This window comes from Eublepharis macularius, chromosome 2, assembly GCF_028583425.1.
Source record: "Eublepharis macularius isolate TG4126 chromosome 2, MPM_Emac_v1.0, whole genome shotgun sequence".
NCBI classification, from domain to species: Eukaryota; Metazoa; Chordata; class Lepidosauria; order Squamata; family Eublepharidae; genus Eublepharis; species Eublepharis macularius.
The window spans coordinates 17,284,590-17,310,343 of record NC_072791.1 but is presented as its reverse complement, the minus strand read 5'-3'; the positions used below and the strand labels follow the sequence as shown (position 1 = coordinate 17,310,343).

At 43.9% G+C, this 25,754-nt stretch overlaps 1 protein-coding gene across 4 annotated transcripts in view; it reads right to left on the bottom strand.

Moving 5' to 3' along the window:
- Window positions 1–17,877: 17,877 nt before the first annotated feature.
- Window positions 17,878–25,754, bottom strand: part of JAG2 (jagged canonical Notch ligand 2) — a 106,980-nt gene continuing 99,103 nt past the window's right edge. For all 4 annotated transcript variants that reach the window (XM_054971157.1, XM_054971158.1, XM_054971159.1 and 1 more), the window contains 3 exons: window positions 23,048–23,179; window positions 21,138–21,294; window positions 17,878–20,268 (listed from right to left, as the gene is read on the bottom strand). In XM_054971157.1, the coding sequence (XP_054827132.1) occupies window positions 19,799–20,268; window positions 21,138–21,294; window positions 23,048–23,179 (759 nt within the window). In that variant the 3' untranslated portion in view covers window positions 17,878–19,798. The remainder of the gene's footprint in view (window positions 20,269–21,137; window positions 21,295–23,047; window positions 23,180–25,754) is intronic.

The window sequence follows — 25,754 nt, the reverse complement described above, 5'->3', positions numbered from 1 at the left end:
GGTCACCCAGCCGGCTTCAAGTTGAAGAGTGCGGTACCAAACCTGGCTCTCCAGATTAGAGTCCTGCCGCTCTTAACCACTATACCAAACTGCTGCGGATTGAACCTTAGACCTTCTACATGCAAAGCTGAAGCTCTGCCACTGAGCCATGGCCCCTCCCCTAATTTTGCAAAGACGGGGGATCTCTTTGCTTCTCCTCCAAACCTTAAAAAACCCTCCATTGATGAAATAATAGTTCATTTGTGTGTGCCAGCAGGTAAGTACAGTTAATTTCATCAGGGCCAGAAAAAAAACAAGCAGATAATATTTATATGTTATTTTGGAGTAGTGTGGTCATCTCTACACACCTCCCCATAAATCTGCCATCCATCCATCCCCCATATTCCCACATAGTCCAAGGCAGCTTACTAAAGAATTTCAGAACTAAAACAAAGATAAAATTTATCCCTCTCCCCCACCCAAAATCCCTGCCCTCAAAACCTCTGGCAAACAAGCATGCCTTGCAGCACCTCCTGAATATCTTCATGGATGGACATCCCCTTAACCTTCTCAGGGACCCCATTCCACAGAATAGGGGCCACAATGGAAAAAGTCTGGACTTTGGTTGGTGCCAGACGGGCCACACTAAGTGGTGGGAGAGCCAACAAATGGCTGCAGAACCAGCACCTTGATTTGAACTTGGAAACAAGCAAGCAGCCAATGTTGCTGTTTCAAAACTTTGGTTCCTGGTGGCTAGCCAGGAGGTCTCGTGGCTAGCCCTTGGCAATAGTTGGGCTGCCACATTCTAGACCAGTTGTAATTTCCAAGTTGCCTTCAAGGGCAGCCCCACATAGAGGTTGTTGCAGTAATCCAACCGTGAGGTTACAGAAGCTTCTGCTCAAAGGACAGGTTACATGGCTACACAATTCTAACAATACCCATCCCTTTAGGCCATGAGAAATGCATGACAGAAAATAGATAATCATGCTGTTTGCCCAACCTTGTGTATGGAAGATGTGTAGACATTCCTGGGATTGCTGTGGGAGCAATCATAGATGAGATCGCAAACATGTTGCTCTTGGTAATGCCGGATCTTATCCAATGCAATGGGAAGGTCTTATAGTCAAGCCCGACTGAGAAGTGAATGAGATCTTCTCAGGGAAAGAGGGGAAGATCCTTTTAACTTCAACATTGGTGCAGAAGAGCTTTTCTCAGCTCTGTTTGGCAAGATGGACCAGCCAGAAATCCCTGTTGCAGGAACCCTGTTCTTCTTTGCATTGGATCCCCTTTCGCAAAGTGGCTGCTGAAGGACAGCTTGCTTGTGTACGAACCAGCCTGAGCTCAGAGATGATGAAGACCACACACCTCCACCTAATGGTAAAATACAAACTACAGTCGCGGTCAATCCCAACATGTTTTGGATTTGTGTGGGGAAGAATTGCAAAGAGATGAAAATTCTACCTGCTGCAGCTTTTCCTCCCATTGCCTCAAAGAAATGGGAAAAGCACAGGGACATCCAACCTTGCTGAACCTGTGAGCACATTTGAAGCACTGAAGAGCAGGTAGTGGGACCACAACAAAATGGCTGCCACAGAGGGGGGTAAGACCAGTCAGAAAATGGCTGCCATGGAGTTGTGTCCAATCTCAAAATGTTGTGAGTTCCATAAAACATTAGAAGGTCGGACCCCAAGCATCTTCCCAACATGAAGCAGCCGTTTCTGAGAGTGCAGTCTTCCAGTGGGAAGATTGGGTGGAAGGGGAGGGCATGTGATATCACCAACGTTGCCAATGTCACTGCAGCCAGGTACAACCTAGTAGTAACAACGGCTGGCTCTAGGAATCACTGGAAACTCTATATCTAGTGATTCTTTCAGCTACTTGTCACTTCTGTGTTGTACATGGAGGTGACATACAGGAGCAGAGGTTGATGATATTCTCTTCTTTATTTTTCTCCCACTGCCATTCAGAGTAGCAGTGGGCAACAGAGAAAATTGTTGGGAGATGGGCTGCCATAAGCCCCTATGGCAGCCATTTTGTGATTGGTCTTACTCCCTCTGAGGCAGCCATATTGTTGTGGTGCCACTACCTGATAAGAGGGCACATGGGAAGCCTCGTGCTCTCTGACGACCCAAAAGTGGTATCTCCTGTGCTCTTCTGAAACATCTTCGAAGCGCCGATGAGGTGGAGGAAAGATAGGATGGGCTCTTTGTTTTGATGCAAAGCTTTGAAGAAAGAGCAAGTGGACACCAAGAAACACATTGGCGGGTGCCACGGCAGCCACAGGCACCAAGTTGGGGATTGCTGCGATTGTGAGCCAATGCTTAGGGCGTATGTACGTTGCAGACAAACTGATTTAACAGTTGTTCCTTCTCACAGCCAGTTCACACAATACAAAGTCCCGCAGGCTACCTCCTTGTAAAATCACTTCTTCTAGTTCCGAGTTTTTCATTCTTATTCCTCCCTTTAAACAGTCTGAGTTATAAAGATCTCTAAGTTGCCTATATTGGAACCATCCATAATGAGAAGATAGCTCTTCTTCCATTTTTATTTTTAACATTTTATGTTCTGTCAACATTATCTCTTTGTAAGTTAAACACTGTTGTTTGTTATAGACAACTCTCGGATCTATTACTTCATATGGTACCACCCATGAGGGGATGCCATCTTCCATATAATCCTTATATTTCTTCCAGATTGTGAAAAGGCTTCTTCTAATATAGTGATGCAAAAACATAGAGTCCGCTTTAACTTTATCGTACCACAAATAGGCATGCCATCCAAACAGTTTTTTATATCCCTCCAGAGCCAGCAATTTACGGTCTTTTAACACTCAGAAATTAGTCCTGTTTGACTCAATGGGACTTACTCCCAAGGAAGCGTCCCTCGGTTGATGGCCTTTAGTGTAACGGCAGCTATGCATAATTTGCCAAAGGGAGCAAAGAGCAGTTCTTGTTTCATTTCATAAATACGGCACAGGGACAAAGATGCTGAAGGCCTTTCTCAACATCTGTTGTGATTGGTATATGTACCCCACACATCTTGGTGGCTCAGAACCCCTGGAACCCATGCACTACGAAGTACTTGTGGGGGCTGCAAGGACTTAGTCTGTTGTAACTTGGCCCTGTCAGTACTGCACAAAACTACAGCTAGGAATAGAAAAATTCGTCTCAAAGTGATATGAATTTGTAGTTTAATGATAACCTTGGGTTCTATCACTCTCAGCTTTACTCTCTCTATAGGCTAGATATGACCCCAGTGGTTCCCAGTTGCTTCAAACCAAGTTGGAAGAGGTCGGAGCCATCCGTAGGATGTTTTAAAATGATATCTATTATAGCTGCGTGGGGCGGAAGACTGGAGAATTCACCAGGAGGCATTCAGGGGTGGCCAAACTGCTTCAGGTAACCCGTAAATGGGGTCTAATTGTCTGTCTTGTCTGGTTCTGATGGAATTAGACCTGCTGTTTGCTGTAGTTCATTCATTCTAATAGCAGCCAGGCCACCGTTGTTGAGCATTCCTTGTCAAGACAGGCATGTCTGGTCTGGCCTAACTCAGGTAGCAGGCAGGGTTAGCGCTGTTCTTCTCTGGAATGCTCACCCGCACGTCTAACGTCTGCTGAATTCCCTTGAGCTGCTGCCCACTGCTGTGCCCTCATGTCGAGATTTTTATCTGTTTTATTATCAAAACCTTAACTGTCGTGAATGGTACTTGGATACACAGCCTGGTTTTGAGTTGAAAGAGAGGAATGCTCCTTTCGTTTTGAAAGGCAAAAAGAAAAAATCTGCTATTTATTCTCGATTTCCTTTTGCTGATGATAATCTTGTGCAGAAAAAAAATATATCCTGGGCTTCTGGAACTGTTCCTTGGATTCTTCCCACCTTCTTCTGCTCGAGACAATTAGGTGCTTTTCTTTGGGAGGTAGCCAGAAGCAATGAGCGGGTGCTTTCCAAGTGTTTGGTGTAGAGCAAAATCATTTCAATAGCCACTGGCTGATTATTTTAATTAAGTTTCTCCTGGCATTTGAAATCTTCCCAGTTACTGAAAGTAATGCTCCCCCAGCGCAGGGAGATTCACGTATATGAAGAGGTCTATATTTGAAACGCCTTCATCCCAGTCCAGTGATTCTCTTATCTGTGCAGCAGAGAAAGTGGATGCTCAGAATGGCGTTGGGGTTGCTTTGTGCATGGTCCACAAGAACAGTATTATTATTGTTGTTGTTGTTGTTACTTAGTGTTTTGGGACCACAAACTCATTTGAGATCTTGCAAATGGACAAGTAAAATGGAGGAAAGAATCCTGTACAGATGGGTAGAGAATAGCCATTGGTATGTGCACATTTCCTCACAGGGCAAATAGAAGCTCCCTGCAACTTCAGATTCAGAAACATCACAGGAGGAAGCTTGAGCCCCATAAGAAGAGTCCTGGTGGATCAGACGAGCGGTCCATCTAGTCCAGCGTCCTGCCTTACCCATTGGCCAATCAGTTACTCTGGAGGGCCAACAACAGGGCATAGAGGCGGAGGCCTTCCCCTGATGCTGGCGCTGGCATTCAGAGGTTCATTGCGGGTGTAACTTCTTTTGTATGAGTTCTATGGGGCTAACTAGGAAGCGAACTTTCAACACAAATATAGGTTAAGAAAATCTCTTTCCTTTCAACAAATCAGAACAGTATGATTATTTTTTTTTCTAACAAAACTCACAGGTGCAAAAAAAAAAACCACCCTAGAAACTTGCAGGCAACAATGTCTTTTAAGTTCAGTCAAGTACCTGGTTGTCTTGGTAAGCAAGTTCAACTTTATGGATCCAATCAAGTGAGTCCTTTGCCACAATCCTTCCAATTATGAAGCAAGAATCCAGGCTTCCGTCCTCTTCTTGAGAAATGACAGCCCTGCAAGAACAATACAATACCGGTAACAACACAAATCAAACACAATACACATACACCACTTTTAATCACTATTGTTCACATACAACGTGTTTCTGATTACCTTATTCATGGAGATAAGAAGCTGCAGTACTGCAGCCCAAGCTCTGCTCACGACCTGAGTTCGATCCTGGCGGAAGCTGGATTCATATAGCCGGCTCAAGGTTGACTCAGCCTGCCATCCTTCTGAGGTCAGTAAAATGAGTACCCAGTTTCCTGGGGGTAAAGTGTAGATGACTGGGGAAGGCAATGGCAAACCACCCTGTAAAAAAGTCTGCCAAGAAAACGTTGTGATGCAACATCCCCCATGGGTCAGTAATGACTCGGTGCTTGCACAGGGGACTACCTTTACCTTTAAGAGCTCATTAATTGTTATCAAGGTCTCCAGCAACCAGCCTCTTGCTCAGCTGCTTGGCTCTAGATCCTGACTTCGTCCTACCGGGCTAAACCAATTAACTCATGGGGGTTAGATAGCAGCCACTGATGGACTTTTATTCACCATGGCTAGCAGCCACTAATCGACCTTTCCTCCACGAATCTGCTTTTAAAGCTGTCTATGCATGTGGCCATCACCGCCTCCTTTGGCAGCCAAGTGCACATTTGAATCACTCGTGTAAAGAAGGATTTCCTCCTCTCCCTGTGAGCGGTGGTCGTCATCTGAACTGGGAACTTGGTTCTGAGCACAGAATTCAAAGGGCACATCTGAACAAAAACCCGTGAGGCAGACCAGGGGAGGAAAATGTACTGTCAGTCTCTTACGTTGCAGAAGCCAGGCAAAAATCATGTCTGGGCATTTTGTTGATTTGGTGCTTCTTTTCAAATATTTTATATATAATCTCTGTTTTTTAATATCAAGAGATGGTTTAGTTTTAGTGAGCACTTCATTTTAAAAACTGACACTATTAAACTTTGATGAAAGTCACAACTCAGATATGTTCGGAAGCATCCTGCAGTTGCTCATTGGTTAACAGTTAGTTTCGGGATCAATTCAATATGCTTATTACTTGTTGAGTCCTTTATGGCCTGGGAACCACATATCTGCAAGACTACCCTTTCCGGGCACCAGCTGGCCCATGGAGAGGGGATCCTCCTCTCCGCAGGCCAGCTGGCATTTAAAGTTCCCTTTCCCTGCTGCTTGCAGGCTGCCAGTCAGCTGGAGTAAGGGTGGGATTTAAATGTTAAAGCACTCCTGGCACTGCTTGCCAGTGGTACTGGGCGACTTTAACGAACCACGGCCCTACAGACATGCAGGAAGTCTGTGAGTCTGTGGGAAACAGGCCTCCCACAACTCACAGGTTCGCAAACACTGAACCAGCCAGGACTGTGCAAAATTTTGGTCCGTTTTTCAGCCCATGCCCACCTCTACTTTCAATACATTTTGCTGTGATGCCTAGGGGTGTGCGCTTCGGGAATCCGATTTGGGTAAAATGCCCAAATTGGACCTGATTCAGAAAGCTCCGGGATTGCTGGCCCCGATTCAGAAGTCCTGAAGCAAAGCTTCCCGAAGCATTCATAATGCTTCGGAAAGCTTCGGGTCAAAGAGTTTAAATGCCCATTTCCCTGCCACTGCGCAGCGGCTGAATGGGCTGCCACTGCGCGGCAGCTGAATGGGGCGTCAGGGAATCAGGCATATGCCTGCGAGTCCCCGCCATCCAGGCACTTCCTTCAGCTGCTGCCACGAGTAAACCCGAAGCAGGAAATCCGAATATTTTCGGCATGCACACCCCTAGTGATGTCTTTGTTCATCTGAGCATGGCCTTTCGAAGGTACCATCTTGTACATGGTTAGAATCATAACACCCAAGCATTCTCGACAACAGTCCCTACCTGGTGGAAAGGCCTGCCTAATAAGATCAAGAAAACTCCCACATCTTGTATCATTTGAGAGAATGCTCAAACCACAACTGTCTATAAGAGCATTTTTAGATTATTTATATTTTTATTAGTTTTGTAACGTTTTAATTTCTGTGGAAACTTCTCAATAGTTTTTATTGGATGTGTTTTTTTAAAAAATTGTGTTCGTGGTTTTTATTGTATGGCTGGTTTTTAATGTATTATCATCTGCCTTGTGTTTCTGCAGGAATGGTGGCTATAAATGAAGTAAGTATCTAAATAAATTATCTATATAGAGATAGAAACCCAGAATCAAGGCACCACTACAGAGAAGGCTCTGCCCCTATCAGCCATGTCTTACCCCAGAGGGGAGGGGCATATACAGAAAGGTTTCTCTCTAACATTGTAACTAGTGGACAGGTATGCAAGCCAGAAGATGGCCTTTGAATCTTCCTGATATTGGACCATCTAAGTCTCTAAGGATAGCCACTCCAGAGACCTGGAACACTCCAGAAAGCAATGCTAAACATCACCCATGGAGTCAGTCTTTGGTGGGTCTTATTATTTTGCAGAAATCTGTTCTCGTAAAATGCTGTATTTGCATGCAAGATTCAAAGTCCAGGTTGTATTTTGGACTAAAAATAGGAAACAAAATCTCTCTCTCTGTCTCTCTCTCTCTCACACACAAATGGTGGGTATCCCTCTCTTTCTCTTATTTGAAGAAAGTGTTTAACTTACAATAACTTGAATATGGCAGACTTCAGCAGGAGCAGGATATGCTGTGGAGTATCTTTACCACCACACACTTCAGGGTTGCTTTCCAGTTCCTTTCTACCGGCTGATCTTGGCAGGAGATCATACAGCTCAGCGTAAACTGTGCCCATTGTTAACTTGGCCTAACATTCTTCAGAGCTGGAACCACATTTCCCCTAGAGCCTTCGGCTGAATTGTTACTGTGTCCCCCCAAAGTCTGGGCCGCTATTTTTATTTAGCTGATCCCCCTACCCCCCACCCCCCGCCTTAATCCACTGAAAAAGAATAAAGGTTATGCTTTCTTAGGCAATGTTTTTACCATTGGTCTATTAAGCAAAAATGAAAGAATTGTCTAATGTTCAGTAGTAATGCCTGTCTATTTAAAAAGCTGTTGCAGATCGCCGCTCTGCTTGACATCAATTGAAATATACTTTTGTACATCCAAAACCTGACTGTAAGATTTCTTCCATGGGAGATAACTTCCTTACAAGAAGCTCATTGCCAAAAGTACAGGCTCTCATTAACATTTAGCTCGATCTAATCAGATCTTGGATGCTAAGCAAGGCTGGCCCTAATTAGTATTTGAATGGGAGACCATCAAAGAAGTCCAGGGTCCAGTTTACCAGCTTAACAGCCCATAGGCCATACACAGAGGCAGACTCTTCCTTCATGGTCTTCCGTCCAAGCACCAACCCTGTTTAGCTTCTGAGATTTGACAAGACTGAGAGCGGGACCACAAGTGATGCCTGACACAGGTTGGACACTTGCCAGCTTCCCTCAAGTTTTGGCGGGAAATGTAGGCAGCTTGGCGGAATGTTGGACAAGTGACAGTTGAAAAGTCCATTGGACAGCAGTCGGAGAGTCAAGCTGCAAGACCAGGATGCCTACATTTCCCATCAAAACTTGAGGGAAGCTGACTAGTGTCCAACCTGTGTCAGGCGTCACTTGTGGTCCCGCTCTGAGCTATACCATGCCACCTTCCCTCACTGAACACCCTATAGGGTCACCATAAGTTGGCTGTGACTTGCCGGCACTTCCCACCACCACCATTAATATTGCCACCCCTAAATGATCACGCCTTCCTGCTTTATGTTTTAATTTGTTGTCTTCTATTTTATATAGGTATTCTTTTTAAACTTTGGTTTTAAATTGGTTTTAATGAGATATTACTCTGTGTTGTTCGTTGCCTTCATGGCCCTGATTGAGCAGTAGGCGAGATATGAATGTCGTAAATTTTATTGATTGATTTGATGTGATTTATACCCTGCCCTCCCCACAAATGGGCTCAGGGCGGCTAACAACATTCATAAAATACAGTGAATTAATCGCAAAACCATAAAAGCAATAATAATCTTTAAAAAGTCATTAAAATAGTCCAGGCGCAAGCTATTTAAATAAATATTTGGGAGTCCGTATATGGGCATAAATAATAAAACTACTTCCTTTTGTACAATACCAAAGTGGCCCTTGTACATCCTTAGGCTGTGCCCAGTCAGCAGTGCTCACCACCATGACAGCAGCAACTGGCGTGAAAATGGGCGGCCTTGGCATCAACACCACCCCACACCTGCTATGCTTGCTGGTGCCATTATGGTAACCACTGCTGCTCTGTAGAGAAGGTGTGTGGGGGAGGGACTGTGTCACAGCGACACTGCAGCATCACTTTTGGTACAAACCTGGAAGTGATGTAATCTCATCAGCAGAATGCTCTAGGGTTCACCAAAACTCTGTCGCAACCATAAAGTTTGGGGGGAATCCTAGAGTGTTGCACCAACACAGTGACACCATTTTAAAGTTTGTGTTGGAAGTGACATTGTGGCGTTGCTGCCGTTCCTATTAGCATATTCCCACCCCTAAACCTCCTGCGGCTTGTCAGTGCTCGGCTGGCAAACTTGCTGCCTTGAACCCAATCCTTGCTACTTCCCTAAAGAACAGGCATAGTGGCGATCACACTCCCCCCCCCATAGCCCTGAAGCCCCCTTTCCCCTCACTTTCCTTTTCTGTATCAAACTGTGCTGTAATGCAACAGCATGGCTCAACAGAGAAAGGGGAAAACATTCTAAAGGGTAAGCCACCACAAGCCATTTTGAAAACTCAGCTTAGCTCCACCCCTTTGTTGTAGCGACAATGGAGTGTCCAGACAGACAATCCATTCAAAGAGAGTGGAGAAAAAACGGTTGTTTCTTTCTCTTGGCTAAAGGGGAAAGACCTAGGTATGCTATAAGCAGGGATTTTTTTCAGCTGGAACACAGTGGAATGGAGTTCCGGAACCTCTTGAAAATGGTCACATGGCTGGTGGCCCCACCCCCTGATCTCCAGACAGAGGGGAGTTTAGATTGCCCTCTATGCCGCCGAGCGGCGCGGAGGGCAATCTAAACTCCCCTCTGTCTGGAGATCAGGGGGTGGGGCCACCAGCCATATTACTATTTTCTCCAAGGGCAACCCACTGAGTTCCACTACCTCTTTTCCCAGAAAAAAAAGCCCTGGCTATCAGCATGACATCATGTGGACATTCTCTTTTAATCCAGAGGCTTTCAAGCAGGGGAAAACTCCACATTTTGAAGCAGCCTCTTTTCTTTCATCATTCCCTCCTGTGACAATACCAAAATAGCCTATGTTCTCAACTCACCTCCCACTTAGATAAAAGTACCTACCTGCAAAGTATACTTGACCTCCAGCAATCTACCGCAGTCGTTCTCTAAGAGGGTTGACTATTTATTTACATATTTATACCCTGCTTTTCTCTCCAGTTGGAACCCAGAAGAGCTTGCAACATTGTTCACTTTATCCTCACAACAGCAGCCATGTGGGGGAAATTAGGCTGAGAGTGCGTGGCCTCCCAAGATAGAAAAGAGTCCAGTAGCACCTTAAAGACTAACCAACTTTACTGTAGCATAAGCTTTTGAGAACCAGTTTTCTTCATCAGATGCATGGAGGGTAAGAAGAAACTAGCCAGGTATACATAGGTGGTGAGGGGAGGGGAGAGTAGATGCAAATCAGTTTGCTTCTGATAATGAGATCAGTTTGCTTCTGATAATGAAATCAGTTACTTCTGATAGTGAGATAACCATTCATAGTCTCTATTCAATCCCAGCCTGACTGAGTCAAATTTACATATGAATTCCAATTCAGCAGCTTCCCGTTGGATTTTGTTTTTGAAAGGTTTCTGTTGAACTATGGTGACCTTTAAATCCTTGATGGAATGTCCTGGTAGATTGTTCTCCCACTGGTTTCTGGATATTGCCATTTTTAATGTCAGATTTGTGTCCATTTATTCTTTTGTGCAGAGGTTGGCTGGTTTGTCCAATGTGCAGAGCAGATGGACATTGTTGGCACATGCGGGCATATATGATGTTGGAGGATGAGCAGCTGTAAGAGCCAGAGATAGTGTAGTTGACGCCATTGGGTCCGGTAAACATATTTGCCCTCCCAAGGTTACCCAGTGAGCTTCCATGGCAGGATGGGGCTTCAGACCTAGCCTCTACATGAGACTGGCCACAAATGGACAATTCCTACTTGCTACACAGTTCTTTTAAGGGCTCAGAAGTCCGGTCTTTAAAAAAAATTGATAACTTTGCATGAATAATCTGCCGCTGTGTAGCTGTATCTGATAAAATGGGCTTTAGTTTTTCCATGATGCCCTTTCTCATTAAATTCACAATTATTTCAAAGTGATGGGCTTCCTTTCTTCAAGATCCTCAGAAGTTCCGTTACTGAAGTTCTCCAGTGCTGTATCATATATCTACCCCATCCTTCTTCTAAGATACAGTCTGAGGTCTCCGATTGTGTCATCACAACATCCTTGTTAAGTAGGCTAGGTGGAAAGGTAGTATCCAGCCCCAGGCTGTCCAGTGGGGGAACAGGGATTTGAACTCAGCATTGCCTCGGGCATGCTCTGATACTCTAAAACAACCTACGTGTGTTATGAAGCAAGGTTTGAGTCCAGTAGCACCTTAAAGACCAACAAGATTTCCCAAGGTATAAGCTTTTGAGAGTCAAGCGCTCTGCTTTGCAATATATAAAACTCAAGAGATCTCTATTTCTACTTGTATCTGACGAAGGGAGCTTGACTCAAAAGCTTGTAACTTGGAAAATCTTCTGGATCTTTAAGGTGCTGCTGGACTCGAGCCTTCCTTATCTACTGCAGACCAACACGACTACTCACCTGAAACTATCTACATGTGTGAGTTTCATGATTAGAATCTCTCACATTAAAAAAATAACCGTTTTAACAATGCAATACAGTTGCTTTGAAGAGCAGGGATGAGGGAAAATGGAGTTGTCACTTTTTGGGGGGAAGTGTGATCAAGAGAATAGGAGATCTTAGAAATCAAGAAAAATGAACTCTTGTCTCTCTTAACCTCTTCTACCATCATTTAAATGATATAATAATAACTGCCACTAAATTGGTGCAATGCTTCAGTTCAGCTTCTGCGAGGGGGAATTGTGAGCAAAAGCAGAGCCATTTTTATTTCTAGCTTAAAATACAAAGCTAGAAAGAAAAATGGCTGTGCTTTTGCTCACAGAGCTACAACTGACTCATGGCAACGCCTCAGCAGATTTTCAAAGAGATGAGCAGAGGTGCTTTGCATTACCTTAGAGCGGAACCACAAGTGACAAAAGGCACAGATTGGACACTTGTCTGCTTCCCTCAAGTTTTGGCGGGAAATGTAGGCAGCTTGGCGGAATGTTGGAGAAATGACAGTTGAAAAGTCCATTGGACAGCAGTCAGAGAGTCAAGCTGCAAGACCAGGACGCCTACATTCCCCATCAAAACTTGAGGGAAGCTGACAAGTGTCCAATCTGTGCCTTTTGTCACTTGTAGTTCCACTCTTAGAAACCGTGGTCTTCCTTGGTGGAGCCCCATGCAAAGACTAACCATGACCAACTCTGCTTAGCTTCAAGGGTCTGTCATGGGCAGGCTAGCCTGGCCCATTAGGGCTGCTTACATTTACAACTTAACTAGCTGCTATGTAAATGCAGTTAGCTCTGCAGAAACGTTCCCCCCAACTAACTTCAGCTTCAGAAATGCTCTTTAAATCATGACAGAGGTTCTGGGAAGTCAGGATTTTAACACCACCCCCGCTCACAAATCTTCCTCAGTCTATGTGGGGCTGCTTATTAGATTTTAACAACCCACAAGAGGGTCCAGCCACAAAACAAGTCAGATTGCACCATGGTTCGATTTATTGTTTTGAAAGATCATTTTCTTCAGTCACTAATCAGACCTTGAACCCAGCATAAAGTAACTGCTGCTTGGAAAACTTTACGATAACAGGACTGCTGCTGCTGCCTCCCCCTACTTGTCTTCAGTTGTGTTGTCATAATCAGCCACTACATAAATTTTAAGCATTTACCCAAAGAGGAAAGCAGGAACTTTTTGGCTAGTCAGGGCACGACTAGCACAAATGGAAGGGAAACAAATGAGCCAGAACGTTGCAGCTCATTCATGATACGACATCAGTGTATTTTCATTGACTTCCTTCATTTTCAGGGCTTAGCTGTGGCTTTAAAAATTTATAGCAGCTTATAAGCAAGCAGAAACAGCCTTTGTAGGGGTCCCTTGTAGTAGAAATTTGGATTAGGCAATAAGCAAATGATGCTACATTAAGCTCAGTACAACGGGAAGCTTCACCTGTTAATTTTTGTTTATCAAACCACTGAAAGGCACAAGACTTTTTTCTGGCTGGTTAGCAAGAGGAATACCTTGAATTTCACAGTAAACTTGTTCAATAGGTGCACTGATCACCCATGAGCCGAATGGCCAATCTACTTGGGTAAACCCGAATCAGGAATACCGAATCAGGCTGGCCCTGCACACCCCTACTTGCCAGTCCACCATCTGCCTCAAACGTCTTTCTACAGCTTTGCAGATGCAAAGAGAGCCAGTTTGGTGTAGTAAAGAGTCGTGGGTGGGACTCTAATCTGGAGAACCAGGTTTGATTCCCCACTTCTCCACTTGAAGCCAACTGGGTGACCTTAAGTCAGTCACAGCTTCTCGGAGCTCTCTCAGCTCCACCCACCTCACAGGGTGATTGTTGTGGGGATTATAACATTGTAAACTGCTGAATGGGCGTTAAGTTGTCCTGAAAGGCAGTATATAAATTGATGTTGTTGTTGTTATTATTATTATTACAGGAATGTGTTAGAGCATTTCTAGTTTGCTACACTCCCAAGAGACCACAATCTTCAGCATAGATCACCTTGAATTTACCATTCATGAACCCAAAGGACATGGATTCTTGGGGGCTGCCCTTCAGTCATGAAACTCCCTTCGATTACAAATTCATCGTAACCCACATCTGAACTCCCTCCCCTTTTAAGTGTTATGAGACCGCTTTGTGCACCAAACTACATGTTGTGCTGGAGGCCCATGCCAGCGTGGTGTAGTGGTTAAGAGTGTTAGACTATGATCTGAGAGACCCAGGTTCAAGTCACTGCTCTGCCATGGAAACTCGCTGGGTGAACTTGGGCCAGTCACACGCTCTCAGCCTAACTTACATCACAGGGCTGTTGTGAGGATAAAATGGAAGAGAGGAGAATGAGGCAAGCTGCTCTAGGTCCCCATTAGGGAGGACACAGTATAAATACAGTAAGTAAATACAAAAAATATTTTAGAGCCTGGCAGTTGCAAAGTATCTTTGGGACTGGCCATTTACTAAAAGCTACTTTTTACTGCGTTTTTCCCCCTTCAGTTGTAGGGATCCAGACCTGTTTGCAAGCCAAACAGAGGCCTGGAATATGTATTTAGGGAGCGTAGTCTGGAAGCGTTTCAGGGACAGCCAGTTGATAGGAGAAGGGTTAGGCCACACCACCATTACCAAACACTTTCCCAGCTCAGACACTTCACAAGGGAAGAGAATGGGCTATCAGGGCTATCAAGCTAACGTTGCAAAGAGGAGCTCTTCTGACAGCCTGAAACAACGCTGGGTACAGATAAACCCCGGCAGTTCTTTCAAGTTTAGAAATATCCTTTAAAAATGAGAGCAAGGGAAGGTACTTAAGCACTGTGTCACTCTGGCTAACCCTATCCCCTTGCAGAAGGATCTGAAACTACTGAAGAGGCCTGAACACCTTCAAAGCACACCAGGGCATGAGGAGACGCCTCCCAAGAGTGCTGTGGAAATTAAGCAGATGTACCACAGCACCGGCGTCCTTGAGCCTTGAGGCCTAAATTTAGACTCTGGTTACCTTTCAGTTTCTAATCAAATGCCCCTTCGTCTTTAGTAAACCTCTGTTACATCAACATGGTCCTTGCTGTTGTGAGGAAACAGGTTCAAGGTCCGGCCTTGCTCAAGTTATCAATACATTTTAATCCTGCCCTTCCTTTGACAAGTTCGCGATGGCATTTCCTGGCTCTCTCCATCCCATTTTGTTCAGTCACATCCCTCGAAATCTGTGGTTTATTCTCAGGCGTTATACCAAGATCCCTGACTTTTTTGACTATGTGCAATTCTGACACAAGGTTGTGGGCGTAACCACAAAATGGCTGCCATGGAAAGTAAAGCCAACCACAAAATGGCTGTCATGTCCTCTGCGTGTGGCTCTGCCTAAACGTAGGGGACAAGAGGAGAAATTTTTAAAAGTACCCTGGGAAAGAAGAAAACCAGCACGGCTGGTGGTAGCTGCCATCAAAACATTATTTTAATTTGTACAATTAATCAGATCTCCAATGGCCAATCAAAATCCCTGCTTGGCAGGAGCACTACCCACTTTCTAAAAACACTTGGTGGACACCATTTTGGGGACCCTTGCTTTATGCACCACCACCCCCGTGCATGGGACTGACTCTGGGGTATTCTAACAAACTGCAGGGATGTTTCTCATCTGAGAGAATAAACCATGATTGAGCAAGTGGTTCGAAATCCTGGTTTGCAAGCCAAAAGCAAAGTTACAGCACCCGATATGGACAACACAGATTACACTGGCAATATCTTGAAGATTTGCTAAAGCAAGAGGTCTTCAACTTGGGTTTTAGGTGGTGGTGGAAGAACATGCGGGCTCAAGAATCTACTCTGGAATGAAATACTGATTATTTTAAATGTTAAGTTACAACCACAACTTTGCTTTAAAATGATTGGGTATTTCAGTGTACTAGGTGGAGTGTTGGCCCACTATGGTTGGTAGACCTCTAAGGAGCAGGAAAGTTTTCAAGTAATAAATTGTTTCATTGACATGGCAGATTGGCGCATTTACAAGTATATTAATCAGATTTACACTCGAGTGTAAAACCTACTTATGTCACTTAAATGGTTGCAGATTAAGGCTATTCGTCTAGCAACTGAATCGTTTGACCACTATACAATAAAGAACTGATGAAAATATTTCACAGAGTTCACCAGGCAGCTACTAATGAACAGATTTGGTGGTAGATGGACTCTATCAGTGAGTGAACAGCATTTATAGGATTAGGTTACTAGGGTTATGACTGTAGCAATGACCCACGGAGTGTCGAAGCAGAGGAATTTCACACTGGGTTTCCCCAGCCCTTAAATACACGTTTGCCCTTCCTACTGCAACAATTCCTCACAGGCAAGAAGCCTGCTTTGCAAGTAGGGTAGGAAACCCAAATGGGACAGAATAGCATTTCATCGTACCATGACTGCTTGACATTATAGCTGAAAGGCACACGTAGAGGCTGGGAGAAATTAGGCAACTGGAAGGGTAGGAGTCACAGTTGAAAATGAAGGGGAAAAAATGGAACCATCCCTTACTACATGTTGGTGGAGGGTGGGTGGTTAAGAGAGACCATGGAAGAATGGAATCGTTCCCGTTGAAACACCCTAATCACTCTCATATAAAAAGCAGGTACGCCACCTCCGATTAATTTTGCTACCAGCATCTCACTCAAGTACCATTTGATCTCCCGAGGGTTAATTAATCTAGTCGGTAAAAGAACACAAACAAACAGAGAAAACGGCAAAAGGCCAAATGAAGTACAGGTTCTGCTGGTTGGTACTGGCGCACCACAAGAGTGGTAAAAACAAAAATCTGTACCACAGTGAAAATATAACCTTTGGACTGAAGGGTGGCCTGCATCTTTGCATTTGAGGGCTTGATTTAAGATTCAAGTAACTGCCAACTAAAGGCTTGAAATTGTATGCTGCTAAGGTACATGTAATGATTTTGAAAAATACAGGTTTAGCAGGGGAGGGGGCTGCAAATGTAATCAGCTCTTTCCCCCCAAGGGGCTGTTTTTACAATCAACATACACTGAGCTGGTTTCTGAATTTTAAGAACTCCCCTATGGGAGTCCCTGGAGCAGCATTTTGAGGTGAAAGAACTTCCTCCCTTCATTTGTAGTAAAAGGCCCTTCCCCATATCCGTGCTCCCATGATCACAATGTGAAAGCTTTGCCAAGCTGTATCACTCCTACTACAGAAAACCAACCCAGAGATTTACCGTAGACTTCCTGGTATTATTAGAAAAGAGCAAGAGTCCAGTAGCACCCATAAGACGGACAAAATTTGTGGTAGGGTACGAGCTTTCGTGAGCCTCAGCTCACTTCTTCAGATACTGTATCTGAAGAAGTGAGCTAAGGCTCACGGAAGCTCGTACCCTACCACAAATTTTGTTAGTCTTATGGGTGCTACTGGACTCTTGCTCTTTTCTATTGCCAAAATAAAGTACGTGTTGATTTACCCTGCAAAAAAGAGGGCAGAATTTTGCGCCAGAAGCTGTTTTGAATGGAAAGGTTTAGTCTTCAGAATTTTTTTTTTAATGAATCTGAGGATATCCAATGAGGTTCCCTCATTACAAAATAACCACCAGATCAGCCACTTCTTTTTCTCATCAGATTGTTATTTTGGATAGCAAACAAGGTCAGGAAAAGTTTGTTTTTTTTGTTTATATATCGGGTACAACAGAGAAAGGAAACTCTCTTTAAAAGCTTTTGTGAGTCACAGCTCACTTTTTCAGATATCTGGTATCTGAAGAAGTGAGCTGTGATTCATGAAAGCTCATACCCCACCACAAATTTTGTTAGTCTTCCAGGTGGTACTGGACTCTTGTTCTTTTCTACTGCTACAGACAGACTAACATGGCTACCCAATCTTGATCTATTTCTTGGTATGTGTAGTTTAAGCCTCAAAAAAAGATTGTTGTCCTTCCAAACTGATTTGATAAATTAACAAAAGGGATGGAGTACCAGATGAGTAAAAAAAAAAGGGATTGGGAAATCAAGCAGATTGAAATGGGGGAAAGCAGTTTTATTGTATTTTGGAAGACAGCAATATAAAAATGGAAACAAAAACAATGCAAGAAGCTGCACTGGAAATGGGAAAACAACAGTATCGAGTACCGGCTTAGGAAATACAACCTTTTAAACAAAAAAGAATCCAGGTTTGAGTGTTTAAGCACAAAGGATTTTTTAAAAAAGAATGTCAACCGCCAACGTTGTTATAAAATGCTTTAATAAATAGTTTTCTTCCGAAAGCTATCAAAGAACATGTCAAACAAAATGTACTGCACAGAAGTTCCTGCAAAGCAATTCCTGCATTCATGTATAAAATAACTAATTAAAAAAAAAACATTCAGGGTTACATTGTTGAGCGGCCAAAATGTTGAGAAAGAGAGAGCGTGTGAGCATGCGTGAGTGGAACAGACAAGACGTCAATTTTCTTTTCAATGATAGGACAGCTAATGTAGGATTAAGTTTTCCCAATAATTAAAATAAAGATACAGCTCATCTCTTTAACAGCCATAAAGTCTTTAAAAACTCACGAAGAATGCAGAAGCCTTTATGAATTACCGTTTCTCGTGAGGTATTCCATCTTGTAAGATGGAACAGGAAGTTGTGGCAGACGTGGGGCTGCTGCCAAGAAAAGCAGTCTTCAGTCTCCTTCTCCCCCATGTCATCAAGTGATGCAATAGGCAAGACAGGACATCACGCTGACAGTTTCCCCACCGCCACAAGTAGCAGCCAATTAAGTGGTGTAGAGACAGGGAACCTCTCAGCGCAGTGACATCGTAAGTTATGAGTGATGCGAATCATGCACAAGCTATGAAAAAGGGAGGAGATGACACGGATGCTTTTTTTGGTGGTAGCCATGTGCCTGCTATAACGTCTAGTTCCAGCCAGAGTTTTCCCATCTTAAAAAAGAAAAAAGAAGAGGTGAATAAGCATATTAGAAACAAGAAGCATGAAAAATATTGTTCCCTTCATTAGGCCTGTATTTTTTTAAAAAATGCAAAAAAAAAAAAGCAATACCATGTGTAATAAACAATCACAAAAGAAAAAAAAATATTGTCTTGTTATCTTTATACTGTACAGTATACTTACTCTCTGCATTCTTGAGATGAGAGGAAACAGCCTGGATCTATTTACATGTGAAATGTGGCAATACAGTGAAAAGAACAAAAGAGAGACCAACGGATTCCCGACATTTGATTGTATGAACATCACTTTCTAATATGGACATAATACCAAAATAAGTTTTATTTTATAGAAACTGCCATAAAACTTCCCTTTCTGCGACATAAATTAAAAAGGAATGACTTTTTTTTTTAAAAAAAAGACCAAAAATATTTTAAGTTATTAACTCAAATATACAGAAGTGATTCATTTAAATATATACATATTTACAAAAACGCACTCTCACAATCTGAAAATAAACTGTGTCAGTCTGAGGATTCCAAGCATCCTCTTGTGGTAAACTTAGATAGCCATGGCAGTCTTTGACAGTTGCTATAGAAAAATTTTTATTTTAATTTTCAAGGCACTTGACGCGTGCTTCAATACTGCAGTCCTAAAGGAAAATAAAACGAATGGACTTAAACTTAAAAAGGCCACTTTTCCCCCCCAACCACAGACTGGGTTTTTTTTTTTAAATTAAAAAAAGGCAAATTTTCAGGGAGGAAAGAACTTGTAAGGGCAGGAAGTGGGATTCAAAGACTGTCCGCGTGACTTCTTTTCATCAACTTCCTCAACCCGGAGGTTTTAAAGCCACTGTTGTAACAGGCCTAAAAAAACGGATGCTGTAAACAGTGTAGAAGATTGTACGATAAACTTTATGAAATTATAGAAAATATAAACTTCTGCCTTCTGCCATACAGCAAGCGTATTCGAAGTAAAATTTACAAAAATAGCAACGATCAAAGATTACTCTATCTGACAGTCATCAAATAATTTATACAAGGCTAAAAGAAACAGGTTTTTTTATTTTATTATTTTAATTTTTTTTACTGAAAATAAAGTAACTATGAACATTTGACTCCCAGACATTTAAAGTTCTTGATGCAAAGTGGAGATTGTCCGTCTCCCCACCCCGACCCCATTCAACACAGACCGGCGTGGCTTATGGTCCGGATACAGATTTAGTCTCTTCCGCCTTCAAGGTTTGCTGTGTTCACATTTTTTACAGATCTGTTGTCCATTTTGGTTGTCTGAAGAGATTTTTTAACAGGGCTATTCTCAGATGAGTCAACTACCTTTGTTGACAAAGGCTTAGAGAGTTTGTGAGGGAGGAATTTGTCCCTTTCCTTGACCTCCCTCTCCTCCTCTTCTTCCTCCTCCTCATACTCCGTGTACTCTTCTACCCCGTCGTAAGTTCTTTTTTGAGATATAAAATTTTTGTGTTCGTAGTGAATGTCTTTGTGACTATAAGGTCTGTCTATAGGATTCCATATGGGATTTAGAGGTGCCCACTGGTTATTGGCAGCCTCTTCTCTGGATGGGGGATTTCTCTCTCGCTCTTTTCTTCTCTTCCGTGTCCACCACACACAGATTATTATACAGGTGAGCCACACAATACTAAAAACCGCACAGAGGATTGGAACCAGATAGTCTAGGAAAGAAGACAAAACCAAAACACGTAGCCTCATGAGCAACTGCCAGTTAAGGAGAAAGATACAGTGACGTATGCAGGGTATGGCTTCAGAAAGGCATTAGGAGAGCCACTTCCAATGGGGATCAAAACACAGATGCAGTTCAGCTGAGGTAACTTTAACCTTCAACCTGTCCTTTGAAACAACTTACACAGACACATGGGGAATTTGGTTTGGGATGGAAATATACTCGCAATTCAAGATAAAAGTAAACATTTCTCACTTTTTAAAAAGAAGTGGTTGTCATGAAGGGCTGCATCACTCCAGAGCAAGGAAATGGAACCCAGGATCATTGTTTTCTTAATCTCATGGGATAGGGAACAATACCCCAAGGGGAAAAAGCATACCTTACCTGGGTATGATTTTGAGCCCCCGGGCTCTTTTTTATCTGCAAAAGTGCACTCAGGCCCTGAGTTTTCTTCCTGAACAGATTTGCAAAGTGGTCAATGGAACATGCTTCCCCATTAAGTGCCTGAATTGGGGGTGCATGCGCAGGCGCGCGCACACAAAAAACTAACCTTTACAAGCACAAACTGTCCCCATACAGGCTAAGATCTCTATTCACCAATGTGACAATAGATTCTAACCAAAGATCCAGGCATAACGTTTGCTCTTCAAGAGACTGTAGTACAGTCAGCATCACTCTTGGATGGTTCATGTAAATACCAGAGACAGCCCTGCATACCGTGAGCAAGAATAACTGCGTAACGCTATGTACTACGGCCACTCAGGAATGGGGCCTGAAACCTTATACTGTCACTGCTCCTTTCATGTAAGGCAGGAACAAGGAAGGCTCTTTAAAAACAAACAAAAAAACTTTTACACTTACCTGATGAAGAACTCCCAACTACTATGGTTTCTATTTTGACTTCTGTTACTGCCAGCATAACTGTGCTGTTTTGCCGCTTGGTAATTGCATTTACTATTGTATTGGCAGCGTTCTGAATAAGGCTGTTATCGGTCTCATCTTGATGCGAGATGAAAGACTAGAACCAGACAGGAAACAGAGCTTTATGACGACGCCCATTTTTGTATTGGGTCTTATTTTGGTGACCAGACTTGTGTCTGAGAATTCAAGAAACCCAGAATGTAGCCAAAAGCAGGAGGGGCTTTTTCAAAGCTGGTGTGACAAGCCTGCAACTCGATGGTAAGTGACACGTGGAAGAATTTCACACAGTTAAACTTAGTCACAGCTTGGAAACTGACTATTATCTGGCTAGGAGTTTGCACTAATGATATAATCTGGCAAATATGAATTGTGCTCTTGCTGCATTCATTATTATGCAAGCATGCAAAGACAGCCTGGCTACAGATTGCCCTGGGCCAGGAGTATTTTGCCAGGGCAGACTGGGAGGTAAAAACTGCCTTCAATAAGAGCCTTACCCCCCCTTAAGGAGAGGAGGAGGAAGAGCGGAATCATACGTGCCCCTGTATGGGCTGGGCCGCCAGCTTGCAGTGGCTCCTATATATGTCACATGGGGAAAGGCCACTCCTTCAACTGGAGCGTGGGTACCTTGGTGAGACTTCTCCCAGTGGTCTTGGTAAATACAACCCCGCCAATGTTATGCCATTTAGCACAAGAACATTTTCCTCCTAGCTATGCTATCTTTCTGTCTTCAAACAGCCTTCAGAATGGCCTGCCTGAGGAGGTCAGGAGAGCCCCCACTCTCTTAGCTTCCTGCAAACGATGCAAAACCGAATTATTCAAAAAGGCTTTTGTGTTGTAGGGAGGGGCTCTCAGATGCTTCACTAATGAGGTAAGGACCGTAGACTTCACCACTCTGTTGCATTACATACTATCTGTTGTCTTAAATACGTGCTCCTATGAGCTACCTGTGCTTCATGTCGTTTAATGTCAGCCCTAGAATTGCGTATGTTCTGTTTCAGCATTTCTTCAGCTCTGTATTGGATTCTTACTAATACTACGTCTTTGTAAAACTGTGTTTATTTACCCTATGGCACTGTTTATGGAAATATCCTTGAAAATGACTGTACTGGTCTCACACTATGTAATCTGCCTTGAATCTCAGTGAGAAAGGTATACTTTAAATGACATAAATAAAATAAAAATAAACAAATAGCAGAATTTCCTCCCAAGCCTCCACGCTGAACTCATTCTACCGTTGCTGGCTAGAAGCATCCTCAGGGCATTTTGCTCCAGTAAGCTGAGGATGCTCATTAGGGCCTCTTAAAGATACTTTGCCACCCCAAGCAAGTTACATGCCCATCCTTTCCTGGGTTCATATCGCTGTTGGCTGGGTTCAAGCCAGTTTGGCTCAGGCCCGGCTGGCATGGGCCCCGGAAGAGATGCCAGTCACCTCATATGCTGCTGATGGCTGGGAGTGAATTGAGCCCATGTGGAATGCTATGTTTCGGGGTGACTGCATGACCCATCACTTCCAGGTCATGTCAAGAGTGACATCATCACTAGGGGGGTGCGGGCCTGAATTCCCCATCCCCATACACCTTTTCTGCCCCCCTGCCAGCCAGATGAACAGTGAGGGGCGGGTGGAGGCTAGTGAAGGATCTCCCACCATGGCAGCGGACCTGGCCTTCTTGCTGAGTGAATAAAGCTGCCACCCCCCACAATAGTTCCAACACACTCCTGACAGTGTCATGCCCAAATGGAGTGCTCCGACATCAGAAGCAAAAAGAGTGGAGATCTCCATGATCCAAGACCCCTCTCAATGGGGGTGGGGGGGGGAATCCTTCTTACACAGAAGGATGCTCAGTACTTACAATAGCAACTTCTACTGCGTTCTCTATAGAGTAGGATGGATCACACAACACCAGCAACATTCGGTCACTTGAAACAGATCTAGTGACTGGCAAGTATCGGATTTCAGAGCAAATGTTTTCAACGGTTGTGCCCTACAAGGAGAGAACACAGACCACCATCCTTGTGAAACAGGGAATAAAACTTTGATTTCAGACCAAACCCAAGCCACACACTACTACATTTCACAGAGCAAAGCAAGAGGTTTGTCTCCTTTCTAGCAGTCCAACAACAAAGGAGGACATTAACAAATATTGACGTTTCTGAAGGCAGCTCATAGTCATTCAAAATCACATTATTGTAAAATAAGGGGGACGCTTCAAACCATCTTCATACTCTGCAGATCAGGACTGTCCCCCTCCCCCCTCCAGCTGTGGTTCGCTGAGCCCCCTGAAAATTTTGTCCTGGGGTCACCAGACCCTGAGGAACAGCATCGGGACAAAGTTTTCACTGTGGGCCTACAACTAGGTTCCAGCCCAGGTGCTCTAGCGAGAGAGACCCAGAGGCAAGGAACCAGTGCAGAAATGCTCTTATCCTTTGTTCCCACCGATTTCTACCTCTGAGGGTGGTGGTACCCAAAAGGGCGTGCCTGGCGCAGATCAAAGAGACTGCAAACATTAGGTATGTTGCTTAATATTTCACACTGGTTTTTGTCTTTCGTAGGAGGAACACACTTCATGTGGGAGGAGAATATCAAAAACATGCAAGTTCACTACATTCCAATCAAACAAAACCAGCAATGAATGACAGGAGTGCCGTTCATCTCCCAGGGTTCTTCAAGGTATCACCATGCCCAGAATCTAATCTTCATAAGAGGTAGTATACATTCTTCCCATACACAAAGTAATTTATTCATTTAACATTTCTATGCCACATTTCAAGGCAATTTGGAGTCCTCAAGATGGCAAACGTTAAAACACTTTAGACAGTAAAAAACAGCTAAAATACATATTATACACACACACAATATTTAAAGCACTTAAAAGAAAACATTTTTGTGTTTGTGTTCATATTAACAAGCGCAAAGAGGAAGGAGTGCTAATATTAGTGAGGGAATAAAACAAAAAAGTCTTCACATTTGGGCGGAAGACAGCAGTTGACGAGGACAACGTTTTGGCACCATGATCGAGAAGGCCCTTTTCCCAGGTTGCCACCGTCTAGCCTCGGATGGTACAGGCACCCAAAGCAGGGCCTCCAAAGATGATCAGGGAGGCTGAGGAGGTTGATATGGGAGTAGGCAGAACAGTATGGGCACAAGAGCTCGTCTAGTGCATTCATGGGCATTAAACATTAGGTAGAACTTCCTGACAGAGTGGCCAATCAGTGGAACAGGCTTCCTTGGGAGGTGGTGGCCTCTCCTTCTTTGGAGGTTTTTAAGCAGAGGCTAGATGGCCACCTGGCAGCAATGCTGATTCTGTGAACCCAGGCAGATCATGAGAGGGAGGGTAGGAAGGGTTACATCAGTGCTTGGTCCTCATGGCCTCTTCTTACATGCCCAGGGTAACGCCAATCACCTTGGGGTCAGGTAGCAATTTTCCCCAGGCCAGTTCGGCTAGGGATCCTGACAGTGTTTTGACATCTTCTGGGTATGGAGCAAGGGTTACTGGGGGTGTGTGGGGAAAGGGGAGGTAGTTGCGAATTTCCTGCATTGTGTGTGTGTGGGGGGGGGGTGGACTAGATGACCCTGGAGATCCCTTCCAATCTTATGATTCTATGGGCAGCTGTACAAAGTGGTCCTCTGGTTTACCAGTAAAGCAATCTCACCTAACTGGAGGACAGGACACGCCAGACAGAGTTTTATGGTATAGAAATCAAAGCCATTATAATGCAGTATCTGCCCTGCAAGGTGAATACATATGAAGCTGCCTTATCCTGAATCAGACTACTGGTCCATCAAAGTCTGGACTGTTACTGGCAGCGGCTCTCTGGCATCTCAGAAGTCTTTCATATTGTATGCTGCCTGACCCTTTCAACTGGAGATACCAGGGACTGAACTTGGGACCTTTTGCATTCCAAACAGATGCTCCACCAGTGAGCCACGGCCCCTCTACCCAAGTCAAAATAGGAGGAACAGCCAAGAGGAAGACAGCACAAACTGGATGTCTACGAAAGCTCATGCAACACTTCACTCTGAAGAAATAGCCACACAGTGCAGATGCTGTCGAATGGGCCACTGGAGAGACGAACGAGGAATGGCCGGTTCGCTAATAGAAGCCTTCTGAAAGGAAGACTGGTCACCAACAGAAAGGCAACCAAGTCTAAGGACTGGAAGGATTGGTCTGCAACCTTCACACAGGAACTGCCGTCCCTGAACCTGACAGCGCTATGGAGCAATCTATCACAAATGCTCGTTGCTTCAGAGAGCATATTGAAATGCGTTAGAGCATGCAAGAGGATAAACAATGCACACCTTCACATCTGAACAACTGAAAGCGATTCAGTTTGGTAGCAGTTTAAGGCCCTTACTAAGAACTCTTTTCCTCGCTTAAGAAATCAGCAAAGAGCTCGGGCTGGTTCTTCCTTGAACCCTGAATGCCCCCCAGCCTTTATTGCTGAATTCACACACCCGTATTCCCTCGGGCGCCAATATAATGCTACATGCTCGTTACTTGAAAGAGTTGGTAGGGTTTTTCTCCACAACTCCAGAGTTAAACTGAAAGCCACTATTTC